This window comes from Haemaphysalis longicornis, unplaced genomic scaffold (genome assembly GCF_048455015.1).
Source record: "Haemaphysalis longicornis isolate Haplotype H1 unplaced genomic scaffold, Haemaphysalis longicornis Haplotype H1 scaffold_4, whole genome shotgun sequence".
NCBI lineage: Eukaryota > Metazoa > Arthropoda > Arachnida > Ixodida > Ixodidae > Haemaphysalis > Haemaphysalis longicornis.
In genome coordinates, this window is record NW_027526361.1 from 31,970,516 (window position 1) to 31,997,275 (window position 26,760).

At 44.0% G+C, this 26,760-nt stretch overlaps 2 protein-coding genes across 5 annotated transcripts in view; both read left to right on the forward strand.

The window, feature by feature from the left end:
- The first annotated feature begins 109 nt into the window (after positions 1–109).
- Positions 110–1,078, forward strand: Snrpg (small nuclear ribonucleoprotein G). Its single transcript, XM_077708668.1, has 4 exons — positions 110–283; positions 508–530; positions 725–849; positions 929–1,078. Exons 1-4 carry the CDS (start codon positions 252–254, stop codon positions 980–982), a joined length of 234 nt encoding a protein of 77 aa, XP_077564794.1. The 5' UTR covers positions 110–251; the 3' UTR covers positions 983–1,078.
- Positions 1,079–6,498: 5,420 nt separating this feature from the next.
- The window catches only part of LOC144178467 (uncharacterized), a 35,484-nt gene continuing 15,222 nt past the window's right edge, over positions 6,499–26,760 (forward strand). For 2 of the 4 annotated variants that reach the window (XM_077706346.1, XM_077706344.1), the window contains exons 1-12: positions 6,499–6,687; positions 7,099–7,203; positions 7,344–7,490; positions 10,505–10,632; positions 11,284–11,393; positions 13,666–13,821; positions 17,458–17,552; positions 18,134–18,295; positions 18,810–18,963; positions 23,469–23,556; positions 24,060–24,149; positions 25,499–25,649. In XM_077706346.1, coding sequence (XP_077562472.1) covers positions 6,652–6,687; positions 7,099–7,203; positions 7,344–7,490; positions 10,505–10,632; positions 11,284–11,393; positions 13,666–13,821; positions 17,458–17,552; positions 18,134–18,295; positions 18,810–18,963; positions 23,469–23,556; positions 24,060–24,149; positions 25,499–25,649 — 1,422 coding nt within the window. In that variant the 5' untranslated portion in view covers positions 6,499–6,651. The remainder of the gene's footprint in view (positions 6,688–7,098; positions 7,204–7,343; positions 7,491–10,504; positions 10,633–11,283; positions 11,394–13,665; positions 13,822–17,457; positions 17,553–18,133; positions 18,296–18,809; positions 18,964–23,468; positions 23,557–24,059; positions 24,150–25,498; positions 25,650–26,760) is intronic. The other 2 variants (XM_077706345.1, XM_077706347.1) reach the window with 2 other exon arrangements.

Here is a 26,760-nt window from a genome sequence, read left to right on the forward strand (position 1 = left end):
ACAGAGTATTTTGTGTTGTTTTATGTATATTTTCTGAATAATGTTTAATGATATTGGTGGTATCAGAGAACAAACAGCGGGAGGTTGTCCTCATGTGCTGGCTGTTCTGTGTGCTGGCCACATTGAGTTAGCGCTTCGCTTGCGTTTTGTCGTGTTGTAGCATTTCCTGCTAAGAAGCGTGGTTTTCTTCGTTTCGGCGCTTAGGGCGAAGAATATTTCTGTTGAATCAACTTCAAGCGTGTTAACACAAGATGAGCAAAGCACATCCGCCAGAACTGAAGAAGTAAGTTGCCTTTTTTCATGTCTCATTACTCCCCATTGTTCTTGGCGGGTCCGTCTTCGGGGTAGCATCGGCACCCGGTGTTTTTCGAGTACACATAAATACACTGCATGTTTTCTGTTACAACTGGATTTTAATGATTTGCTTAACCTCGCCGAAAGGTTGTGTAGCGTGGGGACTCAAAATGTTGTGATGCGCGAACACTAACAGCCATTTTGTCTTTTCAGGTACATGGACAAGAAGCTGTCATGTAAGTTCTTTTTGCGCTTCCTCTTTTAACTAGGAGGATGCTTTTGCTTGTATTGTGTCTGTCTAAATAATTTAAAAAGTTTACTTTGTGGATACTTGATAAAGCAAGAAGATCTGACTCGCGTTAGCTGTCTTGCATGCTTGTACCACACTTGTGTAATCGGAACCTGACGGCCCCTTGCTTGCCACTTTTAGTGAGACTCAATGGAAGCCGGGTCATCACCGGCGTCTTGCGTGGTTTCGACCCCTTTATGAACCTGGTCCTCGACGAGACCGTTGAGGAAACGAAAGGAGGAGAGAAGCACAACATCGGCATGGTGGTAAGAGCTGTGGCGCCCCTTCGCCGTAGTTTGGGTCGTGAACACGTTTTTTTTTTTTGTTTTTTTTTTATGTTTCCAGGTCGTCAGGGGCAACAGCATCGTCCTCCTTGAAAGCCAAGACAGGATAGCTTGACAGGCTGGACCCGGGGTACAAACATTCGCCTGACATTGCGTTCTATCATGTGTTGCACATCATCCCTCTCTAAATAAATATCCAAGAAAGCCCGCATCTCAGTCTTTTTGCTTGCTTGTTTTCTGAGCACGACATGAAATTTAAAACAAGTTTAATTTGAACAAGCGGTTAACCTGAGGAGTTATGCTTGAATGCATGAAGAATGGTTTAAGATGTGTTGCATTACGTAAACATAATGTGATAGTAAGATAAACGTTAGTTCCTATTTTGATACTACTAGTAAAAGCACAAAATGTGAACGATTATAGTGTTCAGCACTGCCAAGAACAGAAAACTGGCCTGCCATTGTGTATGCTCGAAGGTTGTTGCATTTCACGGCCTATTTTGTTTAGCACTCAAATTGCTGACCACACTTACCCGCATATTTCAAAAACAAATAAATTTTGCCTAATGGAGACAGCTACTGAAATGAGCAGTGGTGCGAAATGCTTGGTGCCAACTTACAAATAACCTTTAATTTTTGTAATGCAATCATGTTCCTTTTCAACTTTAAAAAATGTTGCCTTAAGAAAATGTTCAATTTGGATGACTACATCAGTGCTTCAGTGATCTTGGTATTAATAAATGTAGACCATAACATGCAATAGCACCTTGTGCAAAGGTACTAAAAACAAAATATGCTACTAAGTCCACATTCTGCAAGCTATACCTGCGACGAATGTATCAGGAGACATTAGAAAAAAACACTTGTGAATCATATGTATGGATTTCAGTAGACAAGACAGCAGGGGTGATAGGACGTGTACTTGCTCATTTCGTAGATGTATGCGAAACAAAACAACCTTTCTTGATATGCTCGAAAACTAAAAAAAGTGGCGAGGCTGTGGCCTTGTTTGTGAAATTGACCTTGAAGGTACTGTGCCCCTCGGACCACGATAACCGGGTAAAGCTGCTGTGCACAGATGCAGCGGCTTCTACGCAGAAGGCTGCTAGCAAGAAAAAAAAAAAAAAAGACAGGCTGCGGCTTAGCCCAGCTAACCCTGGATGTACAAAGCGAAAGCTTGACCTTGATTTAGCTGTAAATATTGTACTACTCGTCCAAAGCCTGCCTTTGTCTACGATTGTGGTATTGCTTTCAGCGTTTTGCGAGCCGAACAGCTCGCTTTTCCTCAGTTTCCGACGCTACCTTCGCCGCTTGGCATTTCGGTCCCGCTTGGGTTAAGCAGTTCGCCGGGCGATATCCGCGGAATGGCAAGACGCCGCGTGCCGACCACGGCGTGAAGCGCTCGCAGAATACGGCTCGGCCTCGCTCTTATCCATGTCTAACGCGGCGTTTCTCTTTGCCGGGCGCGTGGCGAATCACTTGGTCAGGCGGCGACCCAGCTGCGGAGAGCTTACACGCTAAGCCGGCGGCGGATAGCGAACGCGGATGTCAGCGGCATAGAGTTTCTTACAGTATACTTACTAAGAAACTCTATGGTCAGCGGAGCTCGGCCCGGCGGGTCACGTGATGCGTTGCCAAGGGTACGGCGCAGCTGCGGTCGAATTCCCCGCGACGTCGAAACGGCTCGACGAGATTAGTAAAGCTTGGCTTTAAAAACAAGCCAAAGAGAGAGGGCATGACACAGCCGGGCACATGCCCATGGACACATCCTGGGAGAAGACAATGTGAACATCTGCAACGCGAAAACTTCAAGGCCACAAACACGTCCACATCCAGCTGCTGATCACGCGAACACCGACCGCCAGCATGATGTAGCACGAAGAAGGAATGGTATTCAGAGCGAGCAGCCCGGCACCTCACAAGTTGTCTGGTCGCAACGGCTATTATCTGTGGGGCTGGGCAGCTTTCAAGGACACTTTTAGCTCTCTCAGCAAAGACTTGCATGCTGTATAACATTGTTATTCTGTATATGTCTATATTTCTGAATGGCTGTTATTCCAATAGCTTCGCTGGGCGTCCATGTCTGCAGGCCAGGTTGGTTCCTCCCTTTTTAATCCAGGAATTGTGTATTTCGCTGAGGTCACTCAGTTCTGTAAATGAAATAATATGCAGGCAAAGCGGTACTCTTCAAGCCATTGTTACCGCCTGGAGAGCTCTGCTAAGGGTAGTGGACTTCACTGGCGTTAGGCTGTTTGAACAGCTTTGCTGCTGGCGAGAGCATCGCTGTGAGAAGGGCCTTGAATAATCTGCACCGCGTGCTACACTTCAACGTGACCTGCCATGACGCGTTGGGGTGCTCATTTCAGTCTTAGCAGAAAGCATTAAAACTTGAAACTTGGGTACCCGTCTGACCCGTAATGTTGAGCTCATATGGAGGGACCATATGAGGTTCACCGTACCGTGTCAGACGGACATGGGTGAGACAGCTGCGCATATTGCGCCTTTTTGATACAATTCTATTTTCCTGCGCCAAGCTGCTCCAAAAGCATGAAAATTGCGCCAAAGAGCCTGAAAGGCACGGATTTTGATGCTCACGTCAGTTGCGCCGGGGACGAAAGCCTCCCGCATCCCGGTCACCGCTTTTATTGTCGGTCAATCGCAAACACAGAAATGGCACAAATAGAAAGACTGAAACGAAGCAAACGATAGCTTCTAAAACGCGATTGGCTTTCCGTCCGGGTTCGCTGAAGCGGCCTTCCCGATTGGGCATCGCTGTGGCAACAAACATGGCCGCCGCTTGATCCGGATGCTACTGCCTACTTCACGCGCTCAGTGCGCATCGCCGATATTTTCCCTGGTGTATTTTACGCTATGAGCTGGGTTCCAGTCTATTCATTCTATCTGTTGTGGCTCTGAACAGTGACGTTAACGCGGGGATATGGTTTGAGATTGGTGCGAGATTACGAGAAGTTGCGCGGCTCGAAAAAAAGTTCATTGAAATGTGGGGCCTACGACTTCGGCGTGGTTGTCCTTGAGTGCGAAACGCGGTGCGTGCGTCTATAATCGGGTTCGTGAAGTCAACTTTTTGGCTCGTTGCGGTGTTATAAAATGCGGAGGTGTTGCTGCGCTTCGAAGCGAGATCGCAAGCCTCGGGAATGGAACGGCCGACACGAAAGTTGCGGGCTTTGGTGCGGCGCCGCTACCTGTTCAGGCAGCACCCAATAGCTGCACGGCTGCATGGTTGCCATCGCACGCGACTAATAACACTTGATGTATGCGAAGTGAAATTTAATGCCAAAATCTAGGTGGCTAAACAGACTACTCAAAAAATTGACCATGGGGTGAACGTGCGCCCCGGGGACTGAGACGGCTAGGCTGGTTGCAATGGGCTATGCATGCGACCGTTAGATCGCAGTTTCTCAACTGTTGCCGTGACTACACTCGTTCGTACAACGCAGCCAGGGATTACAAAAATAATTTCAGCATTGAAACGGTAAAAAACGCCACAATTAAATTTGATAATGTTAACGGCAGTTTTGTTGCCAGTGTTGCGTACAGCCGCATCACTAGTTAGAAAAAAAGTAGTGCAGTTAGAACTTTGTGATACTCTTAAAAAATTATTTCACTTAAGACTGTTTCAGTGTTTTGTGTATTCAAAACTGATTGGAATGTGTACTTGACCCTTCAAATTGCTAAAAGTATGATTTTTTAAGCTCACAAGACGATGTAATAAATGTCCCTAACTGCTCCAAATCAAGATTCTTCTGCTCCAAAATCGAAATTTAGCTGCTCCGAAAACTGCTCCAAAATCTCTTTGGGCTGTCTCACCCCTGTACGGACCAGCTACCTGTCAGAGCTACCTCAGTCTTCAACTGAAATAATGTAATACTATATATGTACTAAAAATGTCAAAAGTTCTGAGCAGGAAACCTTTCGAGATTTGAGATGGAATTATTTTGGACATTCTGAAGTGCGATCCTCTATATCTTCAATGTACTTAAAACAGCGATATTTCATGAAAAAATAAACTTTCTCAAAGCTCAGAATTTTAATTGCAAATTGAGAATGTGTCCTAAACTGCTGAAGTAAAGATCAATTCTATGTATATATGCCTAAACAGTAATATTTAATGTCTATACATATGCCTAAGTGACAATTTTCAGTGCCTATTATAGCTAGGCGCCTAAAAGTTTTCTTGCATGAAGTTACGGTCTCTACTGATGACTCAAGCGGACGCAGCTTATATGTAAACGTTGGTGAGTTTCACATGTGCAGTGCTGTATACGTCAGCGTGAACGGGTTTGCCGTATTTTCCAGTTTATAACCCTCAGGCGCAAAGGTTTATGCACATAAAGGAAAGAGGGTATACCCGACTCTTGCTAGGCCAACGATTAAATGCGTCGTAGTTTGATTAGCTTATCTAAAATATTGCCTTGAGGTTCAACGTACGTATTGTACGTCAAGCCGCGGGTACAGGTTCACGTCGTAAGAAAGCGAAACGTTAGGCTTAAGCTGCGGTGCATACTTGATCAGCTAAGCTGCTGTAACTATTTTAGCAAAGTGATACGTATCGAGCATCCTCGCAGTGGGCTATTGGACAATACTTTATAAGCAGAAATGTATGCTGCTTTCGCACGAGCGGCAGTCGATCAAATCGGTTCGCCCTTCTTGCTGCATGCTGGGAGGTGCCGAAATAATCCGGCGTAGCCTGAATAGTTCAGGGGCCGGAAGAGCTAGCCACATTTCCACACAAATAACCGCTTCCTTTCTTAGGCCACTGGTCACTCCTAGTGTCACTAGATAAGGTTATTTAGTGACTCTAGCATATATGCTTGGACGCACTCAGTAGCACGGCCGAATAGCTAGCTAGAGCCGCTGCTGCTGTCTACCAGTTGGCCAGGGGCACCGAAATTCCTTGCGAGAACTCGGGGGCTGGCCAGTGTTGTCAGGCCAGCATAGAACGGGTAAAATTAGAACGCTTTTGCGTAGAGCGGATACGTTCAGTCTCCCTGTTCTGTGGTTCAGTTTCCGGCACAGTGCTGTTACGGAGTGCTGCGCGGCATAGCAATAAACAGCATTTCGTGCCCTAAAATACACGTCACGCGTTTCTGGAGCTACACTCCGTTTTCCTACCCCGTCCTTCTTATTCTGGCTGCACAGCAATTACCACCAAGAGGAGATAAGAGGTGGCTTTATTAGATTACTTACGATGCTTACGATATGGGTATACAGTATACACAAGTGTTGCCGCTGATCTCGCTAGCACATTTTGTTTACTGGCGGTCCAGCAAAGGCTAGCCCTAGCTTTTGGTTTGTTGAATTTTTCTGAACACACTTACTGCAGAAGTTGCACTGCCTAACGTAGTTCAAATGTTTTAAATGTGCGCTACCACGCAATCCTCACTACCGCGCTTTTATTCAAACAAGCCACCGATAACCTTCTTTGGCAGCGCCAAAAAAGTAGTGCGAACTAACGCATGGCGCTCCTTGCGTGTAGGTTTATTTCTTTACTGCGATATGGGTAAACTTTGTGTAATTTGTGTTGCTGTACGATACAACCGTTAACAGTGGATGTGAATTAAGTTACTGTCGCAATATATCGTCCGCGCCAGTCCGCGCAGTACTACAGTCACGGTTGTGCGAGAGAGCGGCGCATATTTCGCGCTACATTTTTTCCGAAATGGCTGCGAGTTGACTCCTCACCTTTTCGCAATGCCTCGTACATTCGGCTCGGGTTAAGTCTGTTTTATCCTTGTGATACATTTGCAGCACCACAGTGCGCAGCATGGAGCGATTCCTGTTGGAGTGCAAGCGTAATTTGGTAAGTCGCCGGTATCCTGCTACTTTCACATGATCAGCTGTATTCATGACCTGTCGAAAGTGGGATCGGCGGTGGGAGGTCCGCCGTCGAATGACCTTTTATTTGTAGCGGTAGCCCTCGAACGGTATTAACCTCAAAGACGCGTTAACCAGTTTTGATTTTAGGTTAGACGTACCGCTGTTGATGTGACGGCTTGGATGTGCGCAGATGTTCCCAGTTTTCCAGCCGCCCCCCCACTTCTGTGCGATGTCCCCGTTTGATCTGGGCCCTGCCCACTCCCGTTTTGTTTTGAAAACCGGCTGTCAGATGCCTGAAAAAATTTTACCCGTGCGGGTCCCTCTCAAATCGTGCGATATGTTAGGCGCGCTTCAGTAGGTGCGAACTAAAGAGTATCGTTCCCTGCGTTTACAGGAAAAACTCGATTCCTTCACCAAAGTCCATGTTGTCCTGGGCAACGAATCCTGCGACTTGGATTCCGCCGTGTCTGCTATTGTTACTGCGTATTTATTGCACGAGGTGAGGAGTTCCTGAGGTAAAACTGTATATTGATTTATTCTATCCCTGACATCCGTGGTTTTCTCACTGTTTGTTTCTATTTACCGACGCGGCACGTCCACTTTCCCTCTGTGGCTGAACGAAAGTGTTTTCACTTTCAGCTTCAGCCAGTCACGAGCATCTTGGTCGTCCCTGTGCTGAATGTTGTGAAAAAGGATCTCAAGCTCCGAACGGAGATAACTTATTTCTTCGAACAAGTGGAGATTCCGCTCGATTCCCTGGTCTGCCGGGACGAAATCGACCTAAAGGTAACGTCCTCTTGATGGTGCCGTCGTGAGGCGTTCCTTTGTGCTGCGCTGTGTCCACATTATAAAGCGATGCCGGGGCCCAACACGCCCGGTTGGCTCTGTGCCAGGAAACGTAAACCACGTAGTAGGGCACTATCTGGGCTCACCTGCCGCGATCGTTTATGGCATTGTTTGGGCGCATAAAGTACGTAGTGTGCGGTCTGTCGTGTCTGTAGTGCTTGGCTATGTCAGGGCTTCGCGATCTGCCCATGGAAGGTCACTTAGGTGGTAAATGGATGTGTGAAATAAGTTGCACAGTTTTCGCTTTGACATGAGGTTTAAAAAAAAATTTAGGGGATGACCTATATGTTAATGCCGTAGCCCCATGAGTCGTATGTCACTTGTTCTGGTTAGTGTGACTAACCAACATCTGAAGCAGGCCGTGCCTGGCCTGATCAAAATGTGGGGCACAAGATACTATGTCTTAGAAGGACACTGAAGCGAATTTGTTGAAGACGACTTTACGGCTGCACTGTGCAGTTTAACACATGTAGTTCATTTTATGATTGTTTAGTGGAAGAATAGAGGCTCACTTGACCATGTGTGGGACTCCATGATCTTTAAATGCAAACAAATTTAAGATGAAGGGCAAAGGCAGGCACTAACTTCCAAGTGAGGGTTCTAGCCACACTACACGGGCCTGACAAAGCCCCATTATTTAAAATCTGTTTCCAACATTGTATTTCTTATATATTGTAGTGCCCAAACCATACACTAATATTGTTTTTCTGATCAGCAGTTTTTTTTTTTTATTCTTAGCAAACACAGAATTTTTAGTTATCTTGACATCTAATTGACCCACTATAGGTAGGCAAAAAACTGAGCCATGCTGTGAAGTTTCCTTAAATTCAATGATGAAACAAAAAAACAAACAAACAAAAATGTTTTGGAAGACCCATGTCTCCCTAATACGAAAGCATTAGCTAAACAGTACGTTAAAATCTGGCGTCATTGTCAAGAGGGCACACTCAAATTGCTGACAGCGCAAAGAATAAAAAAAAAGGCCAAAGAATGCTCACATTCTCAGAATGCTTGGAGTGCTTGAGACGCATAGCATTTCAGATGATGGATAACATTATGTCACGGCGATAAGGCCAGAATAAGGCCTTCTAATAAGACTGATAAGGCCCTCAGATGATGGACAAGTGGTTATAGTGAAGTAACGTGAGGGAAGCCAGCATGAATTGAAGGCAAAAGCCACACTGTGATAATGCTGCGTTATCTTTTGAGTGGCCTTTGCAACAGCATGATAGCTTTTGAATTTGAAAGAATTCTGAAAGAATCATGCCTTCTGTTTCCTCATGAAGCACTGAGAATTCATGCGAGTGATCAGTTAAATTCTAGTCTATTGCCCAGAGTGAGAATACATTCCATGGCTGCGCCGTTGCGGTCTTTCCTGCATGCTAAAACACTCTACTATGTTTAGCTATTTGATCAGCAGTTCCAAACTTCCAGTTTATGCACAATGGTGTGGAAGTCAGTGTACTGACTGCTTCTGTTTGACAGCCCGCCCAAGTATGTCATAGGGTGTTTACTTTCGTTATACAACGGTGTAGTGAGTGGGTAATCTAAAATTAGTAGTGTGTATTATCACGGCAACCGTGAGAGTTACCGTCAAATTTCTCACGGAAGTCGCCCTTGATTGGCTAAGCATGCCATTTGGAGATTCTAAGGGACAAATATTCCCTGAAAAAAATTCCCGCGCCTTCCCGCGAGGGGAATATGAGTAAATGCTGAGCATTGGGGCCTCAGTACTGATTGAAGGCAGTGTTGCTTCCATCGCTTCTTCCGTGATGATGGAGTAGCAGACATGAGTAAATGTGGGCACGAGCGTCAACCAAGGAAGGAAGGAGCAACGCAGTGACTGAAACACGAGCGACCGCTAGCCGCTATATTTGCAGCGCGCGCAGTAGAGGGAGAGCAGTACGGGGGGGAGAGCGCGCATGCGCAAGCAGCGCGCGCCCTTCCACGACCCACCGCGCTGCTATCACGCACCTGTTCGGCCGAGACCGCGACGGAGCGAACGGGCTGACTACGACGCATGCACGCGCCAGCTGCTGTTGAGAGAGAGGAGGGAAGGAGAGGCGCACCTGCTGCGGATGCGAAACTGTTGACACCGTCCGACGCAGGAACAGGCGAGGCTAAGAAATGCTCTGCATTTAAAAAGCCGCTGTTGCAGTTGCTCCTGTGGTGCTGTGGTTCAGTGCTTGCTTTTTAAACCAGAAGGTTCAGGTTCGAGTCTGGCATTGGGGAATTTTTTTTTTTTTTTTTTTTGTAGCCTTCAGAATTTCTGAAGTTTTCGCTCATCGTGATTTTGTTAATGCTTTTTTTTGTCGTTGTTATTACCGTATCGAGAGATCGCTGCACAGGACTTCTAGAATGGGTTGCATTATGTTTAATATAGGTCGTGTTCAGAGTCTTTGGGCTGGGTTAGGTTAGGTTTGTAGCAGTTGGGCTGGATTTGGGTAGGTTAATTAGGATACGTTCTGTTAGGTTACGTAGGTTAGGCTAAATGAGGTCAAGTTACGTTAGGTTATGTCGGGAGGTAATATTATTCAGCATATTTTAGGCCAGCCAGCTCTTCCGGGCACTGCCATGAGAATTTCCCGGAGGTAATTCTCACGGCTGCCATGAGGTTAGATGAAGACTAAAATTTCAAACTTAAACTCCACACTAATTAAACTTCACACTAATGCCTCAGGGGTGGTAGCTAGCTACGTTTCTCGTTGAACAAGATTGTAGTGAAGTATGAGCTGCCTGATCTTTTGAATAAAGCAAAGCTGCATTTTGTCTTTGTGTTCCCTTTAATATGTATGCCTGCTGTCTCCTACCTTTAGTTTCTCTTAATGTCAGTCTTCTGGAAACAAGGCAACCTACCTTGTATAAGTGGGGTGGGTCGAAATATTTGAATAATTTTCCCTGGAGTGAATTTATGAAGCATGAGGATGATTCCATTTTTTTTTCTTTGTATGCAGAAACTCCACTCTCAGTCCAAGCTGTCTTTGACCTTGGTGGACCACAATCTCCTTCCCAAGGAAGATGGGGACTTGCAGGCTGCTGTTCAAGAGATCATTGACCACCACAGGCTGGAAACATCGCATAGGTCTGCACGGGTTTCGCTACTGGGCTTTAGCTTACAAATGGCTTGTTCCGTACTGCCGGACATTCACTCAGTAGTCCATTTTGTTTTATCCAGTACTAGCTCTAACACGTTGCAACTTAAGCCAAAACAGGAGGTCTTATCAGTGTGCAATATTCGTCCTCGCAACTTTAAATTTTCAGAATTTGTTTTATGTGAAAACTTCATCAGTGGATATTTTTGATCTTGAAAATGATGGACACGATCGGCCGTTTAGTCTGCATATGTAGTGGAAAGCATCTTTACATATTGCCGGAAGTGGAAGAACAAGTGTGTGATATCAAGTTGCTCCCATAAACGCGGATAGTCTAACTGAAATCGTCTTTGCTTTCCACAACCAGTTTTCTCCAAAAAAATCTTTTTGTGAAAATGTCTCCGTGTGTTACCAATTCAAGCTGGGAATCTGAATTCGGTTGGCAAGCAGTGTTGAGCTGATGACACCACATTGCTCAAAGAAAGTTTTCATTGCTACAGTGACATGGCTAGCTGTCTGAGCAGCCACCTCTTGTCTCTGCCGGGTGACCCTATGGTCGGCAGACACTGTTGTTATCTAGTGGATGTTAGTCGTGCTGTGTACCCCCTCCATAGCTCAGCGAGAGTTGTCTTCTCTTCCAGATGCGACAAGACTGTGGAGATGGTTGGGTCCTGCTGCACCCTGGTGGCGGAGAAGCTGCTGCATACGAAACCCGACCTTGCCAATCCACAGGTGGCGCTCTTGCTTTATGGTGAGCTCTGGATGTTTGCGGAGAATTCTCTTTAAATGTTTCCAGGGCCAAAAATTAAGTTATTTGGAAAGAAGGAAAAAGAAAAATGGGCTAATGTCGAATACCGTATTTTCACGCGTATAACCCGCACCAAAAATGCGAAAATTTCAGTGGCAAAGTTGGGGTGCAGATAATACGCGGGGTTTTTCCTTTAGTGCAGCTTCGCGGCAATGCGCGTTGTGCCGTGAAGCTCCTACGCAGTAACACTGACTGAGCCTTCCATGGAAGTGATGAGCAAAACATACAACGACAAGGAAAAAAAAACAAGGACGAGCGCACTCTAACAACTGAATGTTGTTAGTGAATTGTGACTTTTGCCTTGCAGTCAGTGTATTCTACTTGCTAAATGTACGCTTTTTCTGTGATGTGATGTGTATGTGATGTGTTGCTTGAGCAGTAGCTTAAGTGCAGCCTTTCGTGCATTAAATATGCGGGCAATATGCGCGATTGTTTTTTTTTCTTTTCCGGCCGGCTGAAAGTCGGGGTGCGGATTATATGCAGGGGTGGGTTATACGCGCGAAAGTACGGTATTTGTTGATTTATTTGTACTCCTTGTGCATGACTGACTGTCCTCTTGCTGTTTTGCCAACTTAGAATGGGATCGGGACCTCATCAAGCAGCTAGAGCTTTTGGTCCTGTACTCCATCTTTAAATCAAGTTGATTGACTGATTGATTGATTGATCGATTGACTGAATAATTGATATAGTGGTAGGGATGAAAAATGTTTATTTGAGCAAAAAAAAAAGTGTTTGGCATGTACTTATTCTAAAAACGCTGTGGGCTCGCGCTGCTGCTCAACCCGATTGACCAGGTGTCTCGACATTCAAGCCGCAAGCTGATCAGCCTGCGCTCCCACTTCTCTGGGGAAGGTAGAAGAAGGAAGGAAGGTAGAGGGTCAAGGGGTGGAACCCCACATGAGGTAACATGTAAACCCTGGGACATTGCTTGTAGGGTCAAATGTGGCACTTTTTTTTTCTCTTGTGTCCGAGCTATAAGGTTTTGTTTTTGACAAGTATGGTAAAAATAAAGGTTACATTCTTTTTAAAATATAATTTATGAACATGGTTTTTGTTGAGGGTTGCACAATTAGTCCGCCCAACTTTCAATTTTTTAATCCTGTCACAGAAGGGAAAAAAATTCCTCGCATTTCCCCGAGGGGAAGAATGTGAAAGTGCGAATGCACGAGTTGAATTTGCGCGGTTCGGTAATGTTCGCGAAAGAGAGATCACACACACACACACACAACTACAAAGAAAGAAAGATGCATTTATTCACAGACACCTATTTGTGTTGTCGTTGTACTTGATTTCTAGAGCGGATCTCGGCTTTGAAATTTCGTGTCAGTACTCCTTTAAGCAGGTGCATTAGCCCTTCTCACGCCCGATTCTTGGCCAATCCCCCATGTGGGTATGGGCCATGTCAGCGGCCAGGCAGCGCGCGCCCATCTCCCCCCGTTGCCAAGGAAGACGAGGAGATTCCTGGCCAATCCCCCACGTGGGTATGTGCCATGTCAGCGGCCAGGCTGCGCGCGCCCATCTCCACGTGCGCGGACATCGCCGGTGGACGCAGGTTCAGGGTCGCTTAATAAGAAGTGCATTGCACTTAAAATGTCAATTGCTGCGAAATATGCATTGATGGAAGTGATGGCATCTTCAGTGCAAGAAGATGTTCTCCTGCTTTGCCTGGCCAGATTTGTCTTTGCCCTGACTTGCCTAGTCAAACTTTTATGAAGAACAAATTGGACAAGGCCAAATCCGGAGATCGTGGGGTGAAGAACCAGTTGAAAGCCAAATTCCTGCAATTTCTGTCATTGCATTGGTCAAATGGTGGGACGGTGCACTGTCTGGGCTGTGTTTTTCCTGTACAAGTCTTAATTCACACACTCCATTAACAATGCATATTACTCACCTGTTATTGTTTTGACATTGTGCATGTAGCCCATAAGGATTATTTCTTGGCTACCCAAAAAACAGTGGCCGTCACATCCTAAGGCGGCGACATTGTCTCTGCTTTCTTTTAGCCACATTCATTTAGCGCTGTCCACTGCTTTGATTGATGACTGATTCAGGTTGTAGTGGTGAATTTAATTTATTCACATTCTCAAATTGATGCAAAAAAGTTCTTTGGGTTGTGATCAAGCACAAGGACACGTGCTCAGTCGTAAATAGTTTCGTGGGAATTGATTCCATAGAAAAAGGCAACGAGTCCTCATGCACGTCATAATTTTTGCAGGCACGATCCTCTTGGACACAGTGTGCCTCTCCGAGTCTGCACGGAAGACAACTGCTAAGGACTTGGAAGTGATTTCCAGGCTGCAGTCCTTGCTTCCTGAGTTGAACAAGGAAGAGGTGTTCAAGCCGCTGAGCAGGGCAAAGGCCAACGTGGACGGTGAGGGGATGGCAAAGAAATGCCGCAGCAGTCCTTCATTTTGCCAAGGCTGTGGCCATGTTGAGGGTTGTTGTGTTGCCCTTCTCTTTGTCATTGTCGTTGGAGAAGGCTGAGATTTCTTGTGGTCCTGCAAATTGAATTTGCTTCAAATGATACATTATCACTGCGGTTGTTCGTTCTTAGGTTTTATATATTTTTAATATCGAGGGTAAAAATCGGGTGCTGTTTTTCAAACGGATAATCGGGGAGAAATTGTGTTTTTGTAAAACCATTCCGAAATTTGGGTTTTTTCAAGTTAACTCTTCCGCTACCGCGCCTATCAAAATTGATCAATTTGATCGATACTTTTGGGAGCGTCTTTTCATAGCGTTCCAGGCGTTTCTCGAACAAGTAAAGCTGTTCGGAGTTAGATCAGAAAATGGCCTTTCAAAATCAGTTTTGTTTTCATTTTTGCAACGGAAACGTGATTTTTGACACGCTTTTGAATCACCTGGGTGTGGAAAAGGGGCATGGTCATCGCGCGTCATTGCTACCAATGAAGAATGCGTGCAACTCGTAATTACTCTGCACCAGCGCTTGTTTTTTGCTACCAGGGCATGATTGGGGAACTAGCAAACGATTTTCAATCGTAAGGTTCGCGCTCTGACAGTAATAATCCCAGAAATCGGCTGAAAATGTCAAGCAGTGCCTGGTTGCAAAGCTACTTTATGATTTTAGGCAGTTTTATTGCCTTTGCGCACGTTGTTCTAAGTTCTGTAGTAGTTCTACTTACCCCAGGACCATTCGTAAGCAGTTTACAACAGTTTCGGTTTCGTTTCTGCATCGCGAAATTCATATTTAGCGCTACTACGCAGTTACCCAACTTCAAGGTTACCTGCCATGGCGCCTGGAGCGTCTGCGACTGATCCTCGAACAAAGCACGGCGCTCCTGATTTCCCCCACCCTAACCCGATTTCTGCGATAAGAACTTCAGATGCAAGTCAAAAGATCACACCCAGTCGCCAGATATCTGTTCCGCCGAGGACAGCGCTTCAAACCGGCCTTACACTGCCAGCTGTTCGCCTTCCAGTTTCGTTTCCTTGCGAGGGTATATCCGGGTGTCTAATGTTGCTGCTTAGTTGAACTGTCTATTCGGACGGAGTCTCCTATAAGTTTTTGTACTGTTTCATTTGAAAAATGTTAGGTGGCGCTGCAATAGAGGAGGCTCGTTGTGCTGATCTTTTTCATCGCGCAACTGCTACTCGGCCAAAGATCGCAGGGTACGATTCTAGCTCATCGTACCGCATTTTTGCGAGCAAGGCTACAATTGCTAGTAAGAAGATGATAATAAAGCTCAGCTTTATGTTTTGAGAGACAACTGACTGTGAACGACAACAAGCATCAGCCACGGCGTTCCGTTTTCAACTTCATGCATGTTTTTTTCCGCATCGCTTGCTTGTCCCAAATATTGTGCTCGCTGTAAATGCAAAGTCAGTCATTGACAAGATGTTTTTACGTTATGTGGGGGCAAATTGGTGCCTCTGATAATGTCAAACCGCCAGATTTATTCCAGGAAACCACCCGAAATTGCACATTTTGAATTGGAGGTTGGGCTTCACCGCATGACACGAGCACCGTGCACGCTAACATTTTTTTTTTATATCTGACAAACTGTTCCGCGCGAGTCGACATTTTTTCTAGGGCATGTTTTTGAAATGTTTTCCTACAAAATGTATATTCTAATTTTTTTCTACTACTGGTGGTTTGATATACACAACTCCTTTTTTATCATTTTTTCGACAACTTGACAAAAACTTTGATTTTAATATTTTTTTTACAACTATGATATATAAAAACCTTTATAAAACTGGTGTTAATGGAAAGGCCGTTAAATAATCTGCATTTTGTGTTCCTGCAATTAGTGCCTAACCAATTTTTTAGCAGGAAAAAAATGTTTTCTTGGACCCCTAAAATTAGTCAATTTTCCGGCGGTAGCGAAAGAGTTAAAAGCTTCATAGATCTGAAAATTTTAAAATCTTCCTCGGGTTAAAATCTTCATAAAATACACTCAGTTTTTTTTGAATCAGAAGGTATCACAAGCTTCTTAACTCTAAGGCATTAAAATTGGTGTTTTTTTGAAGCTGGTAATCAGGGGGCGACTTCAGAGTTCTCTAGCAAATACTCTCTGAAATTTGGTGTTTATTTGTAAATGAATCAGTAATGATGACACTAAAGGCCATTAGTAACTTTAAAGAAATGAAACTTTTTATTCCCGAAAAGATGATCATTGATTTTTTTACATATCTTTGTTTACATACTCTACCACCGGCATGCGCAACATGTCGGTCTCCATTCGAGACCTGTCAGATCGTTGAACGTATCGCAGCTGGGAGAAAGTTTTCTCGACATTGCAGCTCCCATTATCTAGGCACAACAATGGCAATGCAGCATTTGCCAGCCTAGGGTAGCGAGCGGTAGAGTAATGCCAATATTATGAGTTCGTCAGCTGTGTTTGTGGGGCTTGCTTCTAGCAAATACTGGTTGGGAACGGCGGAACGTCAGCACACGATTGTGCAGATCGCTACTTTGAAAAGGTTCGTTCGGAGATAAATTGGGTTTAACCCGATTCTCCTGAAGCATGTTCGGGGTGTTAATACTATCGAGTAAAATCGAGTTTTACCCAGAAACAAACAACCATAATTGTCACACAGTCGCTATTTGTGTAACAATAAAGTGGCTTATTAGGTTGTCTTTTGAATGAAACATAGTATGAACTGACGTTTGAAAAATTTCCAGGAAATTTGAGACAAGCACAAAAATAACGAAAAATGTCATTGCAGTTTTACCTAGCCAAACTTATATGCCACAAACATCTGGAGTATACTAAATAAAATTCATTCCCGTAGCTATCACCAGCATAAATCAAAGAACACTAAGCCATTGTGTTCTCACTACGTTTGGAAGCTGGAAGCCATGTCATCCTTTAAGAGTAACAGCTCTAAAATATGGCAAAAGACAAGGCAACACTTTATGCCGTAGCTAGCTGGTGTTTATACTTTAATTCAGTGCATGACATTTTTGCCATGAATAAGGCACTTGATTTATGGTGAAACATTGATATGCTTTGTTTTAAAATATGAAAATAACATAAAACAAAAAAGATCATAACATATTTTAGTTGTCCTGGGTCATTGGGCTGAGGAGCCCGTGCGGCTTTTGCCTCGGCAAAAAGTATGAGCAGCAGAGTTTACTTTCAACAAAATACGCTAGCTGTACATTTTTAAAATGCTAAATTACGTACGCGAAATATTGCGGTGGTATAAATGTTGAAACGGCACCTTTTTCTTTGTTTAATCAAACAAGCTTGTAACATAATTGAAACTTCACAAGTTGTTATCGGTTCCTTGCCGGTATGTCTACGACTGTTATCCAGTGTTATTCGTGCCTTTGTATTATTCATGCCTTTGTGTTAAGGAGCAAAATATCCACCCTCTGAAATGTCGTGGGTGCTAAAAGCAACAAATAGAGTGCAGTATTGGCTGTTAACTTTGTCTTTCTGACCGTGATCACTATTTTGACATTCACATGCTTTACAATGTGAGCTTCTTTCTCACTTCTAGAATGTCCAGTTTATTGTCCTTTCTTTTGATTTCACAGGCCTGACTTTGGATGAGCTTTTGCGAAAGGACCTCAAGGCTGTGTGCTCATCAGCGAAGCGCATTGCCATATCTTCAGTGCCAGGAGAACTAAAGGTGTGTGTGAGGAGCACACATTCACTGTTTGATTTGAATTGTGCGCTGCTACCGTTGTTAAGAGTTGTTTATTGGTCTTGTGCAGGAGCACCTTATTTTATTTGTAAATAACTGTGGAGGTACCGTAGCTCTCAGCAACCAGGATCTTTCCTCGGAGCTAGGCTTCGAGAATGTAGCTGCAGCGAATACACTGATAGCACCAAGGGAGACGTGGGTTGTAGTAGAGGTACAGGAAGTGACGTTTATTGGGTGCTATTTCTACGAAGGGCAGTTAATCTTGTAAATGTACGCTAGAGAAAAAAATGTAAAAGCAGTAGTATTGCGGTTGGCGTTGGGTTGTGTCTTGGGGAATGGCAAAAATTTTTCAGTTCAAGAACACCTGCTTCAGACCCATCTACAAACTTTAGTTATCTTGTTACAATAGATATGTGTTCATTTTTAGCCAATTTCTCTTTTTGTAGTTGTTTTGTTCTGGTCTCCTTGATCGCATGCAGCTGTTCACTATGACATGCCTGAACCCATGCTGAGATTAATGCAGCGTGTTTTTTTCCCTCTCCCCCAACGCTGCTTGTGTGGTGCAGAACATCTGCCAAGAGAACACGATGGAAGCTGAGCTGGACAAGTTCTGCAAGACGCACGGCTACAGCGCCCTCATCATCCTCGCCGTGGCCGTGGAGGAGAAGAGCAACTCCGTGCAGAGGCAGCTGGCAGTCTTCTCGTCGGACATCATGCTCAAGCAGCAGGTGGGTGGGGTTGCACTGGCACTCTTGCAATGGTGCGGGGCCACTAGTCTCTCGGGCTGCATTGGTCGCTTTTCGCCTTCTCGGCGTTGGTTATCTTTGGTGTTGGGCAGCATAGCTTGGCTGCTGATAAAATCACCTGCCACCCTGCCACATGCATGCAAGAATAGGAAATCAAACTGTGCAGTGAAAGAAGTGCATAACAGTACCACTGGTGCAAACAGAATCTCACTCCATTCTTTATCGCATTCTGTGATGAAAAATTAGGTTTCTTCCAATGTGTGGTTACCTTTTTTTTTTGTTTTTGTTTTTTTGCAAATCTTGGCCTGTCATTGTTTCACATATAGTAAGCAGCCTGGGTAAATTTTGTTTAAAATGAGCTGAAATTTTGGGGTTCAATTTTACTGTAAGTACGAGCTGGTATTTTACTTTCTTTAATGCGGAGTCGATGTCTTTTGGATGGGGGGTTTACCTTTGCCTAACCTTTTCCCCCGGAACTGTGGTTGTTGTGGCGCAGCTGACGTCGACGCTGGTGGCCGTGGGCGACCCTTCCCTGGACCTGCAGGTGTCGCACATGTCCACCGACCACCTGATCACCTTTGTGCAGGGCAACGCACAGGCGTCCCGCAAGGTCGTCCTTCCCGTGGTCAGGAAGTTCCTCTCCACGCTCGGTGAGCCGCCGTGCCCCCACCCCACCGGCTAGGCAGCGGGCAGGCGACCCGGGGAGGCGACCCGAATGTAGCTCGAAAAACTGTTCTTCAGGCATCGAGCATTGGTCAAAGTCCAGGCTAAAAATGTTACATTCACCTGCCGCGGTGGCCCAGTGGCTAAGGCGTTCTCCTGCTAAGCACGAGGGCGCGGGTTCGATTCCCGGCCACAGAGGCCGCTTTTCTGATGGAGGGGAAAAGAAAAACACACCCGTGTGTTCGAGATTTTGGCGCGTACTAAAGATCTCCAGGTGGTCAAAATTAATCCGGAGCCCTCCACTACGGCACGTCTCATTGCCTGTGAAGTGTCGGCATGTTAAACCCCATAATCAACCAAAAATGTTACATTCAAAGGCCAGTGGACCACCTGTATCAGGCTGGGTTTACACGTATTATTGTAGACCATCAGGACGAAAAAAGTGAACACTTATGCTTTTTCTATATTTTATTTTTATTCTCCTGCTGTGTCCCTAGTGTAATTGTGAGAAAGTTTTCACTAAGCAGCGCGTTTTGTAGTAATAGCTTTTGGAGAAGTGGAACTAAAGGGATTATTGCATGTGATAGTGGTATATTGTGCAGTAATTGGGCATAAGAATGTGATCATCACACTAAATATTACCAGGTACAGCTTTTCAGGTTTTAGCGAGTCGCATGCTTTCTGAAAAGTAATTTGGGGGTCATATTTGTAGACAGGACGCACAGTTTTGTGCACGGCTTTTGGTAAGGGATTGCCTCCTGTGCCTTATCAGATGATAAGGAACACAAATTGCTTCTTCTGTTCTACAGTGCCCACCCCAAGACCTCCAAGGCTGTTATCCTCAGGGCTATTCTCACTTCAGCTTCCTGTGCGCCGTTCGCTTAGTGTGTCGAGTTTGGGGCCACCAAGGAGGAATATCACTTTCACAGCTTCATCTCCTCCAGTTCATATGAATGGCTATGCTTTACTGCAAGCTGTCTTCCAGGCAGTGTGCTTCAGGAGGAATTTGAAACTTAGAATGAAATCGAGCACCCTGCTGCACTTTGAGCTGGATGTTTCACTTTCCAACAGTGTCCATCTTAAACAATCCCTAAAGAATTAAGCCAGCAAATAATAACTACCATTTTGATTGTTTCCCTGTGTTAAAACTTCGCATGTTAGTTTTCTGTCAATGTAAGACGACTGGTTAGAGGTTTCGTTGTATTCATTTAAGGTGCACCGACAACTCAAAGTTCATGAGCATTTAAAGTAACCAGAATGAAATGAAGTGAAGCAGCCTTGGTGAAAAGGTGGAGTGGCTGTGGCCATCGCTTGAAGGCCAATACGTTTTGAAGAGAAGACTTGGTGCCGGGTTGTCGGCCATCTTGCATATCATGTCCAGTAAAATAAACACTAAAATGAAAAATGTGGCCTGTGTTGGTGTCATTCTTGTGCTTTAGTAGTCGCTTGATGTTTACCGAATAACATGGTTAAATGCATAGAATAGTCTGTTTACTCCTTGGCTGCAACAACATCTGAATGTACTCGGCCATTGTCAATGTAAGATTTCCAGCTGCAAATGAAATATTTCTAACGCATACGAGTTCGCTTATGTAAAGTAACAAAGGCTTTGTCAGCGAGTATAGCCTTTTAAAAAAAAGATTATTTCAGGGACACAGCACTTGTGCTTATTTCTTACAATGCAGCGCAATAAACATTCTTAAAAAATATTTCTGCACAATCAGTATTCACTAAGAGCACACTTCAAACTACTATGCAAAGTTGAAGGCTCGCATTCAGCTGTTGCAGAAAAAATCTTCTGCATTTCCTTCTCTTTTTTCTGTTCATCTCTGCTGCAGCAGTTATCCCTTTGCGACATGGCATGTACAATTGTACACGCTACTTTTAAGACCATTTTTGCGAGTTGCAATCGTCGTCATCCCCACTTCAACCGCTCAGCCAGCATCGGCATTTCCCGCTGTACGGCGGGAAGTGCAAATCCTGGCTGAGCAGTTCAAGTGGGGTTCAAGAACACCTACTTGACTCGCCAAATGCTCGGTGCGTCAAGTAGGTGTTCTTGTTTTTATGTTTTCTATCGAGTTAAAACGTTTATTAAAGGAAAAGCAAAACTGAAACTGTTAACTTAATTTATAAGGGCTTCGGATCGCAATAATATGTATACGTTTTATATTGTAGCAGTGGTTAGGAAACGGTGGCCACATTTACGATAGCGTGTTTACGATTAGGACACGACCTAATTTATTAACTACTTATGAGATCGAGTTGTTTTTGGTTTTTTAAGTGAAATTTTGGTTGTCAAAAACATACACAGGCAGTTTCAAATTTTTCTCACGGCTGCATCCTAATGCGTGTCGCAAATGGTTATGGGCAGCAAAATCATTAGAAAGGGGTCGTTTGTGGTTCTGCTGTTAATGAGAGTTCAAGAAGGCTTCTTCACACAATAAATGGTACCCTAACACAGACATTTAATAATTCACTTACCAAACCATTGCACCCACAAAATGCTTTATGCTTTGAGCATGGGGCATTAAAGGTATGAAAATAAGACAAGGAAGAGCGAAATACAGAGAAAAGAAATGTGACATACAAGAAATAACACTCGGGCCGCTTGGGTGTAGCTACTATACAACTAGCGAGGCGAATTTATGCCAGTTGTGCACTGTGGTTAGCCCAGTAAAAGGTTGTAAAGCAAACCAAAATGTTTATCTTTGAAGATGCAGCTGAAGTCATGTTAAGGGGGGACGTGGCAAGTAAAACTATTTTTGTTAATTATGGAGCAAATTTAGCCAAATTAGGAGATTTTATGAAGACTAACCTAATAACAAAACTTAAATCAGTTTAAAAATATCTTCTATGCTTTTTGAGTTATTAGACTAATTACCCTCACAGAGCTGTCGCAAGATTAACTAATTAGGCAAGAACTCGACAAGATTTTTATGCCAGCATCACCAGTAAGGTCCATTGTGTGCAAGGAAGCTATTGGATTATTGCTTTATTTCTTTCAGGCATACAAAAAAACAGAAGATTCACTTTCTTTTTGACTTGAGACTGTATCTGATTTCGAAAGGAAGGTGAAACTTTTGTTGTTCTTTCTTTATGCCTAAAGGATATAATGCAATAATCGAATAGCTTCCTTGCATAGAATAGACATTTCTGATCACACTGACATAAAAATCTAGTTTACTTCTTGCCTAACTAGTTAATTATGCTGATTTCAAGCCTCAGGTAATTAGTCTTCTAACTTAAAAAGTATGGAAGATATCTTTAATCTGATTTCCGTATTTTTGTTAGAATGGTTGGCTCCTAATTTGATTCAATTTGGTCCATGAATAAAAAAGTCGTTTTACTTGCCATGTCCCCCCTTAACGGTGCCCACGAGGGAGACTTCTTGATTGAAGTTTAAGATAAATGCTGACAAGGCCCAATGGTAGGATGGTAAGTGAAGGTGAACAGAGCTTAGGAACGAACAGTCTTCAAAACTAGAAAAATTGAAGCAGACAAAAACTTATAAAGCTATCGCAGTAATGGTATTATGCTTTGCGCCACAACTTTCAATGCTTAGTGTATTATAAATATGGGATTTCTTCGACTCCAAGTGTAACAAAACTGTGTGTTTGTTTATTTCGTAGTAACCTTGATGCCTAATTCAGTAAAAGCTTGTTAATTCAAACTTGAAGGGGACCGTAACATTGTTGGAATTAAGCAGAGTTCGAATTAGCGGGTGGGCGCTAGAATGAATGGAAATCGCGCCACACTGCACGGCCAAACACAAACAAGCCACCTCTGGATATGTTATTGCGAATTAGGAACTACTAGACGTTTGTGGCTGGTGATTTCGTAAACAGTGTTTCGTAAATAATAATGGCATGCGCTGGAGCACTGAGAAGTGAAATAAGGTGTTGGAGGAGCGTAGGCTGCGTAGCGCTCGCCACGCTGCTGTTTTTCTGTTTCGTTGCTTTGCATCTCTAGTAAATTTGGTTTGATTTGGATTTGCAAAACATTGTAATCAATCTGGGCCGACTTCTGCGAGGAGCGATGAAAACCAAAGGACCCAAGTTCGAATTAGCTGTTCTGGATACCGATGCGTTCGAATTATCAGGAGTTTTCCCCCATTGAAATATACAGGGCTGTGCCGGCACCAGGGCGAGAGTTCGAAATAACCGGGAGTTCAAAATTAACTGAGTTTAAATTAACGAACTTTTACTGTACATTCTTCTAAGGCAAAATAAATGTGTTACCTTGCTGCCTGTTTCATCACAATTTCCTCACACATAGCTTACAGGCTTCTCTTGTCATAGACGTGGGTGTTTTGAGAAGCTAAATCAGCACGTAATACAGCTTAGGGAACAACCGACCAGTTCAGAGGATAATGTTTCACTTTCCTCCCCATCCTTGCCAGCACATTTCCCATTATGTCTAGATGTAAGGTAACTAGCTTGCTTTTTGTGGTACTGTTCAAGCAAGCTGCTGCATTTTCTCCAACTCACAACAGAGGACAATGTTCTGCCCAAGATGAATGAGCACGCCCCCCAGGCCAACGGAGCCATTGCCAGCGCCAACCAGCCTTGTGCTCCCACAACGTAAGTTGATACACGACCATCATCACTGCTTGGCACTCGAACATACTTCCTTAGGTGGCTTTTGTGTAGTTCAGCTAGTCTGCACCATCCTCATCTCCTTGCAACTGCTGTTTTGTTTGCATACTTACAGAACAGCTAAGCTAACTGTGAAGCAGTAAGCATAGCGGAATCGCTCCTAAGCCTTCGTTAAGTTGTCCTTTTCAAAATAAATGTGTCGTGCAATGCATATCTGAGTGTTCTTTGTGTTTTGTGCTTGAATGGGCAGTTTGTGGGGACAGCACTCGTGAGGGAAATGAGCACTGGATTGTTGGGGCTGCAGGAAAGCTGCAGGAGTTCATGTGGGTTATCTTCCTTTCTTTCTTTTTTTTTTTTTGTGGAAGTTGAGCTTGTAAAGGCTGTCTACTAGCTTGAATGTTGCTGCGGTTATGCTAAGCATCGATTGCCCTGGCTAAACTTGTCTCGATTATATGCCAAGTTTGTGGTTATCTGTTGCCGTGTTTCAGTGCCAGCAGCCCAGAGGACACAGCCCTGCGGGACCCACCGTTCTCCCCTTCAGACTCGTCCAATAGCATGTCTGAGACAGCCAAAGATGGGTAATAATGTTGTTTGGATTGAATCTCTTTTGCATGTCAGTAAAGTCTTTTTACCAGGCTCCAACTGCATGCCCCTAATTGAGTGCATGTAGATGCACTCAAATACATTCTTCAATGCTATATTCTTCCAGGAGTCAGACACGCTCACACAAAAGGACAATGCTGAAGTCTGTGCATTCCAAACATATTTTAGACTGTGGATATCAGATGGGGCGGAGGTTTCACTGTTTCCAAACATATTTTAGACTGTGGATATCATGTGGGGTGGAGGTTTCACTGTTTAACTGCCACGAAAAAGATATGCACAAGCATGTTGATGGGGTTTTGCATTACTTATAGTGCGGTCTGTGGGTTAAGGAGGCAGACTGGTCTTAGAGCAATTTTTGTTATTTACAAACCAATTTTAATGAAACTGAACAACATTATGGAGTTTTTTGTGCTGATTTCAAATCTGCAATGAGATTTTTTGCAAGTTGATTATTTTTTGAGATTAAAATGAATAATTGCCTTTAATTTCTGTCACAATTACAAAATAACCTCTCCATACAGGATGGTGATTACCCCGTGGCTAGGCAGACAAATGACTAAAGAATACCATGTTGGAAGAATTTCTTTGATTTAGCTATTTTTGGTCATTTTACAACACACTGAACATCAATTGTCCTGTGCTGTGCCAGAAATGGCTCAGAGGTGATGTCATTTGAACACAGTAATAATTTTACAAAGCCTCCATTTGAAAACTTTGTTTCCAAAAATGTGTTCTCCACACATTTAGGTATCAAAAGCAAAAGAAATTATAGTTGTACCTGCTCTGGGTGCCGAGGTATTTGAGGGCGAAATTCTAGCTTAGCGTTGCAAGAAAAGTGCCATTTCACCATCGAATTTTGCACGAACTTAGGTGTAGAGTGCACTGTAAAATGCTATTTGCAATAAAATATGGTGCCTTATGATGACATTTGCAGGCTTATAGAAAAATAGCCAGGGATGCCGCAAACACCATTTTCCAGAAAAAGATTTTTTGACCGTTTTTTGGCCCCAAAGACCCATCTGCCCCCTTAATTTAGAAATTAAGAACACGACAATATAGCTACACCAAAAGAATTGCGTGTGTGTAGAGTTGGGAAAAACAAACAGTTCTTTTTATCAGAATTGCTGTGGACTGTCTGCAGTGTTTTTCAAGTTGGGAAGTTTGACATTATGTGCAGTGGGCAGCGTTGTGAGCCTCCACACCAGGAATAAAGCAGTTGTGTTGCCACTTTATTTTTGTGGGTACCAACAGTGTTGGTGCTAGTATTAAGGGCTGACGTGATGTGCCTGCCAGTGCGTGTCCAGTTGCTAATGGTGAGCAGGGTCTCTTACAGGGGCACAGAAAAGCCAAATGACGACAGCTTCCTCAACTCCATGGGTGATGTGGACACCCCAAGCAACGCATTCTTGTATCGAGCCCAAACCGTCGACTTCCCCGACAGCCCACACCTGAGGTCGGCCCAACGGAAAACCGTGAGTGTTTCTGGAAATCTCTGGTCCTTTCAACATTGACTGCTATTGCTCGGGAGGAGGGCTGGGGACTGACGATGGTTAGAACCCTTATACTGAAGAGAACAAGCATTGCGTTAGATTGTGCATCCCATGTTGTTACTTAAAGGGACCATGAAGACAAAATTCAAGTTTGGTTCATTCAAAAGATTGCCTCGTTAGAATCATGCTGACACCACTTTTAACGTAAACTTCACTCAAATAAGCTGTATAACTAGGAAAAAAGGGAATGGTCATGCAACCCACTAGCTCATTTCCCACAACAGAACCTATGATGTCATACCAGCCAGCTCTGCGATTGGCAGAGGCCGGCAAAAGCAAACGTAAATTAAGCAGAATTTATAAGCTTGCCGAACGAGCTATTCGTGCTTAAATTTAGGCCACATTCTTTTTACAGCAGTAAGAATGGTGGGACAAACAGTGGAAGTTATGAAAGCACACATAAACTGTGCATACTGTTCATACTGTGCATACTGTGCATTCCTGTGCATACTGCTGTTGGTACTGCATGCACTATGCTTCGTTTAGATGCAGAGCACTGCGGGGCTTTGAGGTTGTCTTAGGCAATACTGGCCGATTGATGCAAGCGATGGTGTCTTACGTGACCACATTTTCCGAACGAGCACCAGGTTTCACGATACGATTATTTTCTCCATGAGCAAAAACTAGCCAGGCTTAAATACGCTCACAAACAAACCAAAGGCAGAAAACGGCTTGCCGCAGCGTGGTGGTGCCATCTAGGTTGAATAACAGTAAGTAAGCCTCCGCTGCACACCAAGTTTAGCCGAAAGACCTGTTCTTATGATGTCATTGCAAACGTTGTTCAAGCACACATTTTGGCATGAGAATCAAATTTCTAGCTTAAATTGATTAATTTCGCAGTGAATAAAGCATCGTTTGCTCCCCGGAAGAGCTGGGGGCACTATAGAACACGAAATATTTTGAATAAAACAAACTTGTATTTTGTCTTCATGGCCTATTTGTCTTATTTGTCTTCATAAAGCACCAGAAGCAGTTTTCCTTGTTTGTTGGCCAGGTCATCCACAAACACTACAAGTTCCTACTATAGATACCT